Source organism: Bos javanicus, chromosome 26, assembly GCF_032452875.1.
Source record: "Bos javanicus breed banteng chromosome 26, ARS-OSU_banteng_1.0, whole genome shotgun sequence".
Taxonomy (NCBI): Eukaryota; Metazoa; Chordata; class Mammalia; order Artiodactyla; family Bovidae; genus Bos; species Bos javanicus.
Window position 1 is genome coordinate 30,874,030 of NC_083893.1, and position 13,366 is coordinate 30,887,395.

At 38.0% G+C, this 13,366-nt stretch overlaps 1 protein-coding gene across 2 annotated transcripts in view; it reads left to right on the forward strand.

Moving 5' to 3' along the window:
• The window catches only part of PDCD4 (programmed cell death 4), a 26,619-nt gene continuing 13,253 nt past the window's right edge, over positions 1–13,366 (forward strand). Inside the window, exons 1-4 of one of the 2 annotated variants that reach the window (XM_061403442.1) lie at positions 1–90; positions 4,450–4,556; positions 11,224–11,526; positions 13,072–13,166. In XM_061403442.1, the coding sequence (XP_061259426.1) occupies positions 4,514–4,556; positions 11,224–11,526; positions 13,072–13,166 (441 nt within the window). In that variant the 5' untranslated portion in view covers positions 1–90; positions 4,450–4,513. Of the gene's footprint in view, positions 91–2,341; positions 3,026–4,449; positions 4,557–11,223; positions 11,527–13,071; positions 13,167–13,366 lie in introns of those variants that run through there. The other variant, XM_061403443.1, reaches the window with a different exon arrangement.

Sequence of the window (13,366 nt, forward strand, 5' to 3'; positions counted from 1 at the left end):
GGCAGCGGCAGACGCTGAGGTGCGGGGTCGGGGCCGGCTGACCAGAGACCTGGGCGAGCAACAGCGGCGGCGACGGCGGCGGCCTGAGGGGTCAGTAGCGGCGGCCCGGCTCGCGCGGTCGGGAGGACTGCGCCCTCTCCCACAGCCCCTATCTTCAGAGGCAGCCGCTCGTTGAGGGGGGAGGGGGCCGGGGGGTTGTGGAGGCGGCGGCCGAGTCTGGGTCAGGCTGGCGGGGCCGGCGTCCGCCGCCTCCTTGGAGTTCGGCAGGCCCAGCCGCGTCCGCCCCAACGCCCTGGGCTGCGGAGAACCGGCCCCGGTGCCCTCCTTCTGCCCCCGGCCGGGAGCGTGGCGCCGCGGGCCCGCCCCCTCTTGGACCCCCTCCAGGCTTAGCGGGGCGCGCGAGGCTCTCGCCGTCGAGGGGCTCCTCGCCCCCCAGAAGGCCGACTTTTCATTTTCCTCTGGGGGTGGGCGTCGGGAGGCGGGTTTCTGGCCCGACTGAAATCCTGTGAGGAAGGTTTGCGCCCTCCCCGCCCTCCTGGTCTCCTTGGTGGCCGGCTCTGAAGATGCGGCCGGGCGTTCCCAGACCCGGCCCACCGGAGCCCGGGCCCGGCCGCCCGCCCGCGTCCAGCACCACGCGGGGGTCGGCCTGGCCTGGGGTCTGCAGGAGCCCGGGCCTGCGCGGCGGGGAAGCGGGCCGGGCCGCAGCGGGAGGGGCTGCTGGGAGGCGGCCACGTGCCCGCCGCCCCGGCCCTGCGAGAACTTCGCGGCGCCTCAGGTTGGGTATAGGGTCGCTTGTTTAGTTTAAATGAAATCTCCCGGAGAAAACAAAGGCAGGGAGGGAGCCCCCTTTCTGTGTAACGTGTGCTCTGTCTGCTGCGTTTGTCTATTTGATGCTGCGGTGTATGCGGGGAGGCTTTTTTGGTTTGTTTGCTTTACAAGAGCTTTAGAACTGCCTTCGGAAGTCAAAATCGCCGGTCTCCCCTGGCCCTAGTGAGAACTGACTGCGTAGCCAGCAGTTGTGAGATACTGACAGAGGAGTAAAATGACTAAAAATGCACCTTTCTCGGGGTAGGGGGGAATGTCACCGCCTGTTTTTCCCTGCATTTTCACTGTTAAATTAGACTTTTGGCATTCTTGCTAACGTAAGGCTTTTTAGGAACTCACCACTCACTTTTTAAAGGATCACTACAGATACGTTGTAAATTTACTTATTGGTATTTATGCCTTTGAGCTTTCCTGGCGGCTCAGTGGTGAAGAATCCGCCTGCCAGTGCAGGAGATGCTGGTTCGATTCCTGGCTCCGGAAGATCCCTTGGAGAAGGAAATGGCAATCCACTCCAGTATTCTTGCCTGGGAAATCCTGTGGACAGAGGAGCCTGGAAGTCTACAGTTCATGGGGTTGCAAGAGTTGGACACAACTTAGCTACTAAACTGCCACCACCATTTGTGCTCTTAACTTCCCTTTTTTATAGGTTTATTAAACTCCTTAATATCTTAGCAGGCGTCTTTGAATTTTATTTTGATTGGTTTTTCTGTTGTAATAATGAGAAAGGAAAAGTAGTTGCTAAAAGTGTAAAAATAAATGACATTTTGCTATTTTCCCTCATTTTTGCATCATTGTGGTTGAGTGCTTTTAGTTGATTTTAAGTGGCTAGTTAGCAGTGACTGTAGCCCTGGAGTGAATACAAGTACTTTTCTAGTTAACATATGGCCTAAACTTCAAAAAACAGTCAAAGTGGTTTATGAGGTATATTTCAGGAAATAGGTTTTTTTAGGGGAGGTAGGATGGGAAAGTGAGGGTCTTTTGGGGAATGTCTTGGAAATTGATGCTTCTGTCTGTATGTTTCTGTGAAACACAATGGATAAATGAAAACTGTTTAATTTCAGCCTTTAATTTTGTCTGACTTACAGCTTTATTGAAAATTTTCTAGTTTTGTGTGAAGAATGTGGAGTTTAGATTTTTTTTTTTTTTTGCTTTACATTTTTCTTAAGTTTGTGGCAAAAATCTTATGGATTGTTAAGTAACTGGAAGCTCATTACTTTGAAGACAGTAAAAACATGGGACTTATCTTTATCCTTCTGTAAATTCTAAAACATCTGTGTTGTTATCAAGTGTCCCTGAGTTCTCGAATGTGTTAATCATTGCCAGAAGACCCAGACAGGGCTTTTTGTTGTTGTATAGTTATTTAATAAAAACAAACTTGATAAACTATAGTCATTACCTGATAATGTTCTTTGTCCAACTGAGTGTCTTTTGTGTGATAATTTAGATATTATTTTTAGTGTTAGAAAAGCAGTATTTAAAATTTTGATATGACAGCAGAAGTCTGTGTTCTAATAAGCTTCTCTCTGGTAACTCTAAAGAAGAATTTTCCTGTGGATTATTAATATCTTGTATTGAGCTTGTGCACACGGAACTGGATTTAGAAGGTCAGGGTTCTAATCCTGGTTCTTCCAATGAGCACTTTCTCTGATTCTGTTTAGTTATGTGAACAGTGGAGTTCTACCTCAAGATTGTTCTGAGTTGTACATGAAATAACACATGTAAAATTGTTTTTGAATTATAAGGGGCTTTTTAAACATCAGTTATACTTTATTAGCTAAGTTCTGTGGAAAGTGTCCTCTTGAAGATTATGCTTGTATCAAGATTGAAGAAGATTTTTAAAATGTAACTCGTTAAAAAATCTCACACGCGTATCATGTGACATTTTCTCTTTCCAAAACATGTGATTCATCTAAAAAATGAAATAGGTTTGGGATTTTCAGCTATGGAGGACACTAATGTTTAGGTTTACGAACTCTTATTGTTCATTTATCTTTATGTATTTCTAAGGTTCATTTTTTCCCCCTTAAATCTGAAGTTGGTAGGAGTTATGATACTGAAAGATATTTATGTACAATCCATATTTTTGTTTCTTCTGAATAGAGAGTGATTTCACCATTTTCTTAACTTCTGAAACAATATGGTAGCATCTCGGTAGCCTAAGGATTATGCCACATTAAGAAACTTAAAATTTTAGCATAAGGTATGTGTTCATTTTTGTTTCACAAAATAATACCTTTTTCTGAAGGAAAGGGCTGTACAACTTACAAGATGTTAAAATGGTGTATGTTAAGAAATGTAAAAGTCAGTTTTTCCTTTGAGTCGCAGGAGGCATATAATTTTTCTAAAATGACAACAGGTTATGTTACATGAAAACTAAATGCTTTTTTGTAATTTGTTTATTAGTCATTCTTTTTAATTTGTGCATTTTATATCTTTTAAAAAGTCACTAGACTTCCCTAGTGACCCAGATGGTAAAGAGTCTGCCTGCAATGCGGGAGACCTGGTTTGATCCGTGGGTCAGGAAGCTCCCCTGGAGAAGGAAACGGCAACCCACTCTGGTATCCTTGCCTGGAAAATCCCATGGACAGAGGAGCCTGGTGGGCCCCAATCTATGGGGTCGTAAAGAGTTGGACACAACTGAGTGACTAACACACATATCTTTAAAAAAGGGCACACTGCTGGTGAAATCATTATAAATGACCTGAATGACATATCTAACTTACGCTACTTCTAAATAGATACTTAAGTACTCTAAATCACTATTTAAAAAATATTTCCAGAGAGATTATAAAATTGTATTTGGTTGCACCTTCTGGTGATAATTTTCATGAGAATGTATTTTGATAGTCTTTTTTCAAACAGTGGATTTTTATTGCTAAGTTAATTGTCTAAATAAAAGGTAACTGATTTCATCAACTAGGGCCTTCCAGCATTAGTAATATTCAAACCATTTTGAAATCAAGATCTAAAATATTGAGGTGCTAATGTCATTGTACTTACTCTTTTCTTAAATAGGTAAGATTTTTAAAATGAATGAGTTTTTCAGATTATAAAAATAATGCTCTCATAGAAAATACTAATTTAAAAAATTTCTTTGTAGCAGTAATTATAGGTGCTTCGGTGATGAAATGGCAGATTTATCTGCTTTCAGATATGTTTTAGTGTGAAAAATAAGATAATCCTGTCTTTTTTTTTTTTTAACCAAAACTGTGTTATTTGCATTTTAAAGTATTAGTTCTTACAGTTAATTGGCAACAAACTATTCAATATCTAGATGTAGCAGATTAATTATGAGGCCTGGTATTTTTAAAAAATTTGGAATGTGTATCTACTTTAACTTGAAATAAGCATGTTAAGCAAATATATCTTTTAATTCCAAGTTACAGGGGTGCTTTGCCACATCAGAAATATGGACTTTTTTTTAAATCTTTTTGGACACAGGTAAACTTATCAAGAAGATTGAAACCAAATGTTAATTAGGGGAAGTAAAGTGAACTCTTAAAAAAAAATGGAATTATGTGGTGATTTTTTTTTTTAAACGGTCTGAGTAAGTAAATTAAATGGACCTTAATTATGTGAGTTTGGAAGACGTTGAAGTTTTTCTTTTTTTTTTTCTTTTTAAAGAAATACATCCCAAAGGAAGAGTTCCATTTGGTAATTTAATCAGTGCAAGTGAAATTAAGGAACAATGGATGTAGAAAATGAGCAGATACTGAATGTAAACCCTACAGGTAAGTAATTATCTTGAATCTTGACTACTGTGAGCAAGTTTTAGGCCATTCCAAATTTTATGAAAACATCTTTACTTTAAAAACCATCTTAACTCATGCTATAAGAAATCAGGTCATATTATTTTAAAAATCAGGTTGGTGATTCTTACTTTTATGAAATTCATTGTATGTATTTTTCTGTGTGTCCTTTCACATTTCATACATTTATTCTTCAGTATTTATAATAAACTCTATGGTGTGGATGGGAGCAGAATAGTGAACCTGATCATTACTATTTTCATATGTGCTAGTTAGTGGTTTCTATACTATAAACTATTCTTGGTATCATTGCTATCTTTCCTAACTAATAATTTATTATAAATTAACTGTATTTTCCTCAATTTCCCATGATGCTTCAGTAGTACATTATTGTAAAAATGATTTTGTAGAATAGATATCCAAAATAACTTTAGATCACTTAAAATGTGTATATACCTTTCAGGATAATCTTTGTAGAGAGCTGATTAGGATTATGAAATATTCTCAGTAGCAAGAACTTTTCATGTTGGTACGTTTTAGGTAATTCTTTGCTTTATGATTAATACTGAAAAAATCTCCATGGAATTGAATGTTTAGCATATTTCATTTTTTAATATTATAGCTTCGTTTTTCAATGATTTTGATTCACTGTTCTGTCCAGTTATATAGTGATCTGAATTCACACTTTGAAGTTGAAGCTTCTTTCCTATTTTAAGTGTGCTAGAAAATTATTGTTGAAAAAAATTACTACAATAATTAATGATTATTTTGGTGCTGCTATATATAATGTCTCTATGAATACTTGTTTTTTAGCATTATAAATGGGTCTTATGTCCCTGCTTCATTGAGGCGGGAATAGTAATGATAAAATTTAAGAATATATTTCACAGATGGATAATTGTTTCTTCTCTGTATTGTCTAGTATGATAGCCAATAGCTACGTACGACTACTCAGCTCTTAAACTGGGACGTGTCTGAATTCAGATGTATTGTAGGTGTAAAACTTTTTCTATTGGTTACATGTTGAAATTGTAAAATGGATCTATTACATTAAATAAAATATATTAAAATAAATTTCAGTTGTTCCTTTTTAGTTTTTAATAGGAATATTAGGAAACTTAAAATTACATCTTTGACTTGCATTATTTATTAGATAGCACAGCTCTTTTATACTGTTTTCTAATTGTAACAAGTTCTATTTCTGACTTTGTTCTTGATGTCTCTGCTCAGTACTTCTTAAATACTTCACTACTTGGATGTGCCTTAGACAGGCTTTTGCATTCAATTTAACCTGTAACAGTCCATGTTAGACTAGTGTATTAATTCCAGCTTCTACTTTTACCAGCTATGTTACTTTGGGGAAGTAGGTTATGTGCTTTGACCTTCAGTTTATTCATATGTAAAGCTGGAATTGTAAATAACCCACTTTAAAGGTTTGTTACTGGGATTAAGTGAGATACTGTGCATGTGTGTCATGCCCATAGCATGTATTATGCATATCACAAATGAAAATGTGCTTATATTGTTAAATATAATAACATAATTCAGTGGACTAGTAATTGAAAGTGTGATTGTCTGGTACTGTGGTGTAATGTATGTTGGGTTGGTTATTGAGATGTTAGAGAATTCAGAAAGAAGAATTTAGTACACAGAAAATGACTTTGAAGTCACCACATTCTGTACTCAAGGTTTTTTTTATCTTTTAAACTTCGGTTTTCTTAAAGTCAGATCAATAGTGGTTCAGTTCAGTCGTTCAGTCGTGTCTGACTCTATTGTGACCCCATTTCTAAAACCAGCTTGAACATCTGAAAGTTCACGGTTCACATATTGCTGAAGCCTGGCTGGGAGAATTTTGAGCATTACTTTACTAGCATGTGAGATGAGTACAATTGCGTGGTAGTTGGAGCATTCTTTGGCATTGCCTTTTTTTGCGATTGGAATGAAAACTGACCTTTTCCAGTCCTGTGGCCACTGCTGAGTTTTCCAAATTTGCTGGCGTATTGAGTGCAGCACTTTCACAGCATCATCTTTTAGGATTTGAAATAGCTCAACTGGAATTCCATCACCTCCACTAGCTTTGTTTGTAGTGATACTTCCTAAGGCCCACTTGACTTCACATTCCAGGATGTCTGGCTCTAGGTAAGTGATCACACCATCGTGATTATCTGGGTCGTGAAGATCTTTTTTGTACAGTTCTTCTGTGTATTCTTGCCACCTCTTCTTAATATCCTCTGCTTCTGTTAGGTCCCTACCATTTCTGCCCTTTATTGAGCCCATCTTTGCATAAAATGTTCCCTTGGTATCTCTGATTTTCTTGATGAGATCTCTAGTCTTTCCCATTCTGTTGTTTTCCTCTATTTCTTTTCATTGATTGCTGAGGAAGGCTTTCTTATCTCTCCTTGCTATTCTTTGGAACTCTGCATTCAAATGGGTATATCTTTCCTTTTCTCCTTTGCTTTTTGCTTCTCTTCTTTTCATAGCTATTTGTAAGGCCTCTTCAGACAGCCATTTTGCTTTTTTGCATTTCTTTTTCTTGGTTATAGAACCCCAAAACTTAGGTAGTGAAGTGAAGTCTCTCAGTCGTGTCTGACTCTTTGCGACCCCGTGGACTGTAGCCTACCAGGCTCCTCCCTCCATGGGATTCTCCAGGCAAGAGTACTGGAGTGGGTTACCATTTCCTTCTCCAGGGGATCTTCCCGACCCAGGGATCGAACCCTGGTCTCCCGCATTGGAGGCAGACGCTTTAACCTCTGAGCCACCAGGGAATAGGTAAGTATATAGCAAAATATAAAAGAGCAATTGATGTAAAAATGGGTTAAAATTATAATACCTAATATATAAATATACCTAGATATATCTACTGCTCAAGATACATAAATGTATATTTGAAAGGATGTTAAAATAGTTGAAGAAACTCAAGTGTAGGAAATATGATTAAATTGAATACTTTAGTACTCTGAGGGACATTTTAATGCATTGTTATACTTCTAAGAGAGGCCTTTATCTTCTGGTTGAGTTTGGTGGCTCACCTTGATTGTTGAATAATGAAAGCAATATGTTAGAGATAGGTGTTTAATGTTTGCTTCGGTCATCCATTCTTATGTGAAACACCATCTAGCTTGTCTAATCTATGATCTTTCCTTCTTCCTCTTATTCTTTTTTCTTCTTTGTATTCCCTCATTCCCTGTTTCTTTAGCTGTCACCACTTTGTTGCACTCTAGCTTTATATTTTCTATAGTTAACAGTCATCTAAGATTCAATGTGAGTTTGAATCTTATCCGCAGTCCTTCTTAAGTTTGTAACTTTTCTATGAAACATCTTTCTGGAAAATGAGGATAAACAGTTTCATTGTAGAACTTTGTTTGAATTATAGACCATGTAGGTAAAGTACTGGTGACCTGCTATGTAGTAGGTACAATACTGATGGTAATGATAGAAGAAGTATACAACTACTATGGCTACTGCTACTTTTACTACTAACAGTCTTACCAGTTTAGGTCTGGTGGTTATGATGATGTCCCAAAGTGACCCTCCTAGCACTGGCTTCCTTTCCTAGTCTAAACTTTTGAAATACTGTTTATTTTTTTAATTCTCTTTGAAAGCCCTTTATTTTGTCTTTAAAAGGGTTAACCTTTTTATTTATCTCAGAGTTATTACCCTTGCCCTTTTCAGTTAGTTCGTGACTGAATACAGCAACATTTTCTTAGCTGGTCTCTTGACACTTTCTATTTTTTATAAGATATTCAGTATTCCTCTGCAAACAAATTATGCCATATCTACCTATGATATCAAATCTGAGCTCTGACCATTTGAATGTGGGAGTGGTCAGCAGCTATTCCAGTGATTGGGACAGGATCAAAAAGGACCTAACATTACAAGGTAATGAGTTTACACTTTATTTCGACCCAATAGGAATACCTTCAAAGGATTATCAGTGGAAGAAGATCAGTCTCCATGCAGTTTGGAGAATGGTTTGAGGATTCAGGGCAGGAGACTATTTATGAGACTGCTCAAGTGGTTTGGTGCTTCTTAATGTTTTTGTTTTGTGATTACTACAGGATTTGTGCCTGTTATACTTTTTTTCAAGAATTGTAAAGATTTTAACACACCTATGGTTCTTTATAGGATGATTTAAAAAATCCTTAGTTTCTACCTTAAACATTTGAAAGACCGTGCATATAGATTTGACACATCTTAGTTACACTTCGGAATTTCTTAAGACATTTAAGCAAGCTTCAGGAGTTGGTGATGGACAGGGAGGCCTGGCGTGCTGCAGTCCATGGGGTCGCAAAGAGTTGGATGCAACTGAAGACATTTGAAGGGCTTTCCAGGTGGCACTAGTGGTAAAGAACCTGCCTGTCAATACAGGAGACAATGCAGGAAGACATAAGAGACACAGGTTCAATCCTTGGCTTGAGAAGATCTCCTGTGGTAACCCACTCCAGTATTCTTGCCTGGAGAATCCCATGGACAGAGGAGTCTGGCAGGCTACAGTCCCTAGGGTCACAAAGAGTTGGACATGACTGAGGCAACCTAGCAAGACCTTTGAAAAGGGATTCAGCTCTGAGTTGAGTTAGCCATAATGAGCAATACTCAGGCCCAGGGGTAACTAATTCACTAGCTTTCTGAGCCTTGAAAAGTTTTCAGAGTAAAGCCAGTTGTTTCCATGTCATTTGATCCCCATTGACATTAGAGTAGATAGCATGAAGGATACTCTGCTAGGTGCTGCAGTTACAAAAATATACAGTATAGACATGGTTCCTCTTTTGAGCCTTATGACTTATTTGGAAAAGCACGACTGGTATATAAAAATAAAGTGATTTCGTGAGGTGGTAAATGTGCAGTATGTGAGTGTTACTGTGCCTAAAATTGTTAGAAAAGTTTTCATGGAGGAAGTAAGACCTAAAGTATGTCCTAAAGGACTTTGGTAACTGGAAAAAGCAGAGAGAATGACATTTTAAACAGAAGACCATTGGGAACTGTGGATGCATTGCTGTCTTTCAGAGAATAATGTGCAAATTTTATATAGGCTAGAAGATATTCAGAGAGTGGTAAGTAAATGTGAGTCAGATTTGGAGAAATGAATTAGAATTTTGAGATAATGGCTTTGAAAGCAGTGATGAATCAGCAGTTTGGCTCAGTAATCACAAATGATCACTTATTTGCCAAATGCCTTTCAACCTCTTTGGATTAGTAGCATTTTCTAAGTGTCCATAATTAATCATGAGATGTTTGGCAATTTATTTAAATACTCTTATCCTTAGTTTCCTTGTCTGTATAAATGATGCAATAAATAGCTCTCTAACTTATGGGTAAGTGACAAAATGCCCAGCCTAGAGCTTGGTAAATAATAGGCATTCTGTAAAAGTTTATCTCCCTTCTCTCAAGAGCCTTAGTCTTTTGTTTCTATCTCCAGCTGCTTGACTGTCTTAACTCATACAAGTTTCAAAGGTTTTATGTTTGTGTTTATATTAACACAGGTTTTATGATATAAACACATGAGATAACACACTTTCTGTAAACATTGTTCATTAACATTCAATGCCTTAGTTTACTTTCCATGATACTGTGAAGAAAATCCTGGTTCAGTTCAGTTCAGCTCAGTCAGTCAGTTGTGTCCAACTCTTTGCAGCCCCATGGACTGTAGCACGCCAGGCTTCCCTTTCCATCAACAACTCCCGGAGTTTAGTCTAACTCATGTCCATCAAGTCGGTGGTGCCATCTAACCATCTCGTCCTCTGTTGTCCCCTTCTCCTGCCTTCAGTCTTTCCCAGCATCAGGGTCTTTTCCAGTGAGTAGGCTCTTCTCATCAGGTGGCTAGAGTATTGGAGCTTCAGCTTCAGCATCTAGTCCTTCCAGTGAATATTCAGGACCGATTTCCTTTAGGATTGACTGGTTTGACCTGCTTGCAGTCCAAGGGCTCTCAAGAGTCTTCTCCAGTACCATAGTTCAAAAGCATCAATTCTTCGGCGCTCAGCTTTCTTTATGGTCAGACTCTCACATCCATACATGACCACTGGAAAAGGCATATCTTTGACTAGAAGACCTTTGTCAGCAGTGTCTCTGCTTTTTAATACACTGTCTTGGTTTGTCAAGAAGCTTTTCTTCGAAGGAGCAAGCATCTTTTATGGCTGTAGTCAGTGTCCACAGTGATTTTGGAGCCCAAGAAAATAAAGTCTGTCACTGTTTCCATTGTTTCCCCATGTATTTGCCATGAAGTGATGAGACTGGATGCCATGAAATTATTTTTTTGAATGTTGAGTTTTAAGCCAGCTCTTTAGTTCCTCTTGATTTTTGCCATAAGGGTGGCATCATCTGCATATCTGAGGTTATTGATAATTTCTCCCTGCAGTCTTGATTCCAGCTTGTGCCTGGCATTTTGCATGATGTTAAATAAGCAGGGTGACAATATACACTCTCGATGTACTCCTCCAGTTTTGAGCCAGTCCATTTTACATGTCCGGTTCTAACTGTTGGTTAGTTGTCATTTATTAGATTGAGCCTATGAAATTGGCAATATGTGACTGCTACATATAAAAATGATAATTTCATATGATTCAACCTAATCTAACATGACTATAGCTGGTATAGCAATAGACAGTTAAAATGCTTACTTAGATTTCCTTTTTTCCTTCATTTTGTTTTTAAGACCCAGATAATTTAAGTGACTCTCTCTTTTCTGGTGATGAAGAAAATGCTGGGACTGAGGAAATAAAGAATGAGATAAATGGAAATTGGATTTCGGCGTCTTCCATTAATGAAGCTAGGATTAATGCCAGGGCAAAAAGGCGGCTGCGGAAAAACTCATCCCGGGACTCTGGCAGAGGCGATTCCGTCAGTGATAATGGAAGTGAAGGCCTTAGATGTGGAGTATCTGCACCAACCAGTCCAAAGGGAAGGTTGCTGGATAGGCGATCCAGATCTGGGAAAGGACGGGGATTACCAAAGAAAGGTTGGTATATATCTTACACAAAGAAATAAAAGGAAGAGATGCTTTCTGATTCTTGTACTGCAATTTCTTGTTCTAAGAATGAGAGGAATTTAAACAATGATAATATAAGGCTTTATGGTTTGTATGTATTTTTACATAGTAATAATCCAAGAATTACCCCACTCTTTAAATTGAGTCTTTTTGCTTGTTTGTTTAGGTTTAGCTCTCTTAAGCAGAACTTGGTCTCATATTTCCAGCAAAATATACACCAGTGCTTTTCACAGTTATGACTTGTGCACGTATTCTCTAATTCTGCTTGAAAGAAGTAGGGTCAGAAATTCATCATACCTATTATCTAATGAATCTAATTAATTATGTCTTGTTAAGAATACATGATAAATACAATTTGACTGGTAATATCAGGGTCAGAATTTTAATAATTTTGTAGATCTGGTTCTAAGTTCTTTTTAGTTCTATTTATTTTGGGTACTGATGTATCTCCAGGGCCTGGAGTAGTGACTCACAAGGTAGGTACTTACATAATTGTTGAATTGAGGGGTCTTGTTAGCCTCTGTGGTAGAATTTTGATGCAGTTTGGAGATTTCACTTGCATCTAAATGGTGGAAGCATCAAATTATGGCCTAGGATTCTTGTAAAGTTTTTGTGCCTTGTCGAAAATTGTTGTTGAATGACTCTGCAACCATTGCCTGGATCAGAATGAAACCTAACTACCAGATTTAGTTTTGCTCTGGTGGTAAGAATTATACTCAATGTGTAAATAACGCCCCCCTTCCCCATGGGTGATAAAGTTCTTTTAAAATATTGCAATATATTGAGCCTTATAAAAACATTTCAATACATTTATTTAGTAAAGCAACTTTGAAAGTTGGAATTGTTCAACTTCTGCTGATCTATTTGTTGGTAGAAAAATAGAAATGATTAGTTTGGTTAATGCTTAAATAGAAATCAGTTATTTGTAATATATTTCTGACTGTAAAGTATTTGTTTCTGGTGGGTTTAAAGGGTTGCAGTCGGACACGACTGAGCACACACACGTGAATATCTAAAGAGAATTTGACTTTAAAACAGTTAATGGTGGTCACCATACTTTGTTGAATAATTTCTCTGTTGTTGAGTTTTCTATGTCATCCCTTAACTGAATCAGCGTATTTCTTTTTGTTGTTCCCAAGAAATGTCAGAATTTAGAGCCCAGTTGTTATCAGCTGCCTTGAGGTTACCGCTACAGCTATTTTTGTTTGTTTGTTTTTTACTTTTATTTTAAAGCATCTGCCTTTTTAGTTTTAACTTTGTGAGCTGTTTCAACTTGGTTTTTTTGAACTAGGTTATAAATATATCTAATCATTACTGAAAAAGCAATAATCTGAATAAAAAGTTTACCGTATAATTCTCAACTGGCAAAAAAAAACCCTGGCATAAAAATTAAAATACAGTTTTTTAACTGCTCCTTAATTAACACCTGAACGTCTAGAACTATTTCAGATTTCAATTAAAATTTATGAACTGTGGACATTATGCTGTTTCCTTTCTCAATTCTAAACTTTTCAGGTGGTGCTGGAGGCAAAGGTGTCTGGGGCACACCTGGACAGGTGTATGATGTGGAGGAGGTAGATGTGAGAGACCCCAACTATGACGATGACCAGGTATAAGGCTGATACTTCTTGTGATATGTATTTAAAGACTTACAGACTTTTTTGACCTCATGTTTGTAACATACTCATATATTGGTCAAATCATGTATTCTATATTTGTACTATTCATATACATATAATTTTATTTATATGTGTGATTATCTGCATGATTATATAATATGTATATGAGTGTGTATATATGTGTGTACACA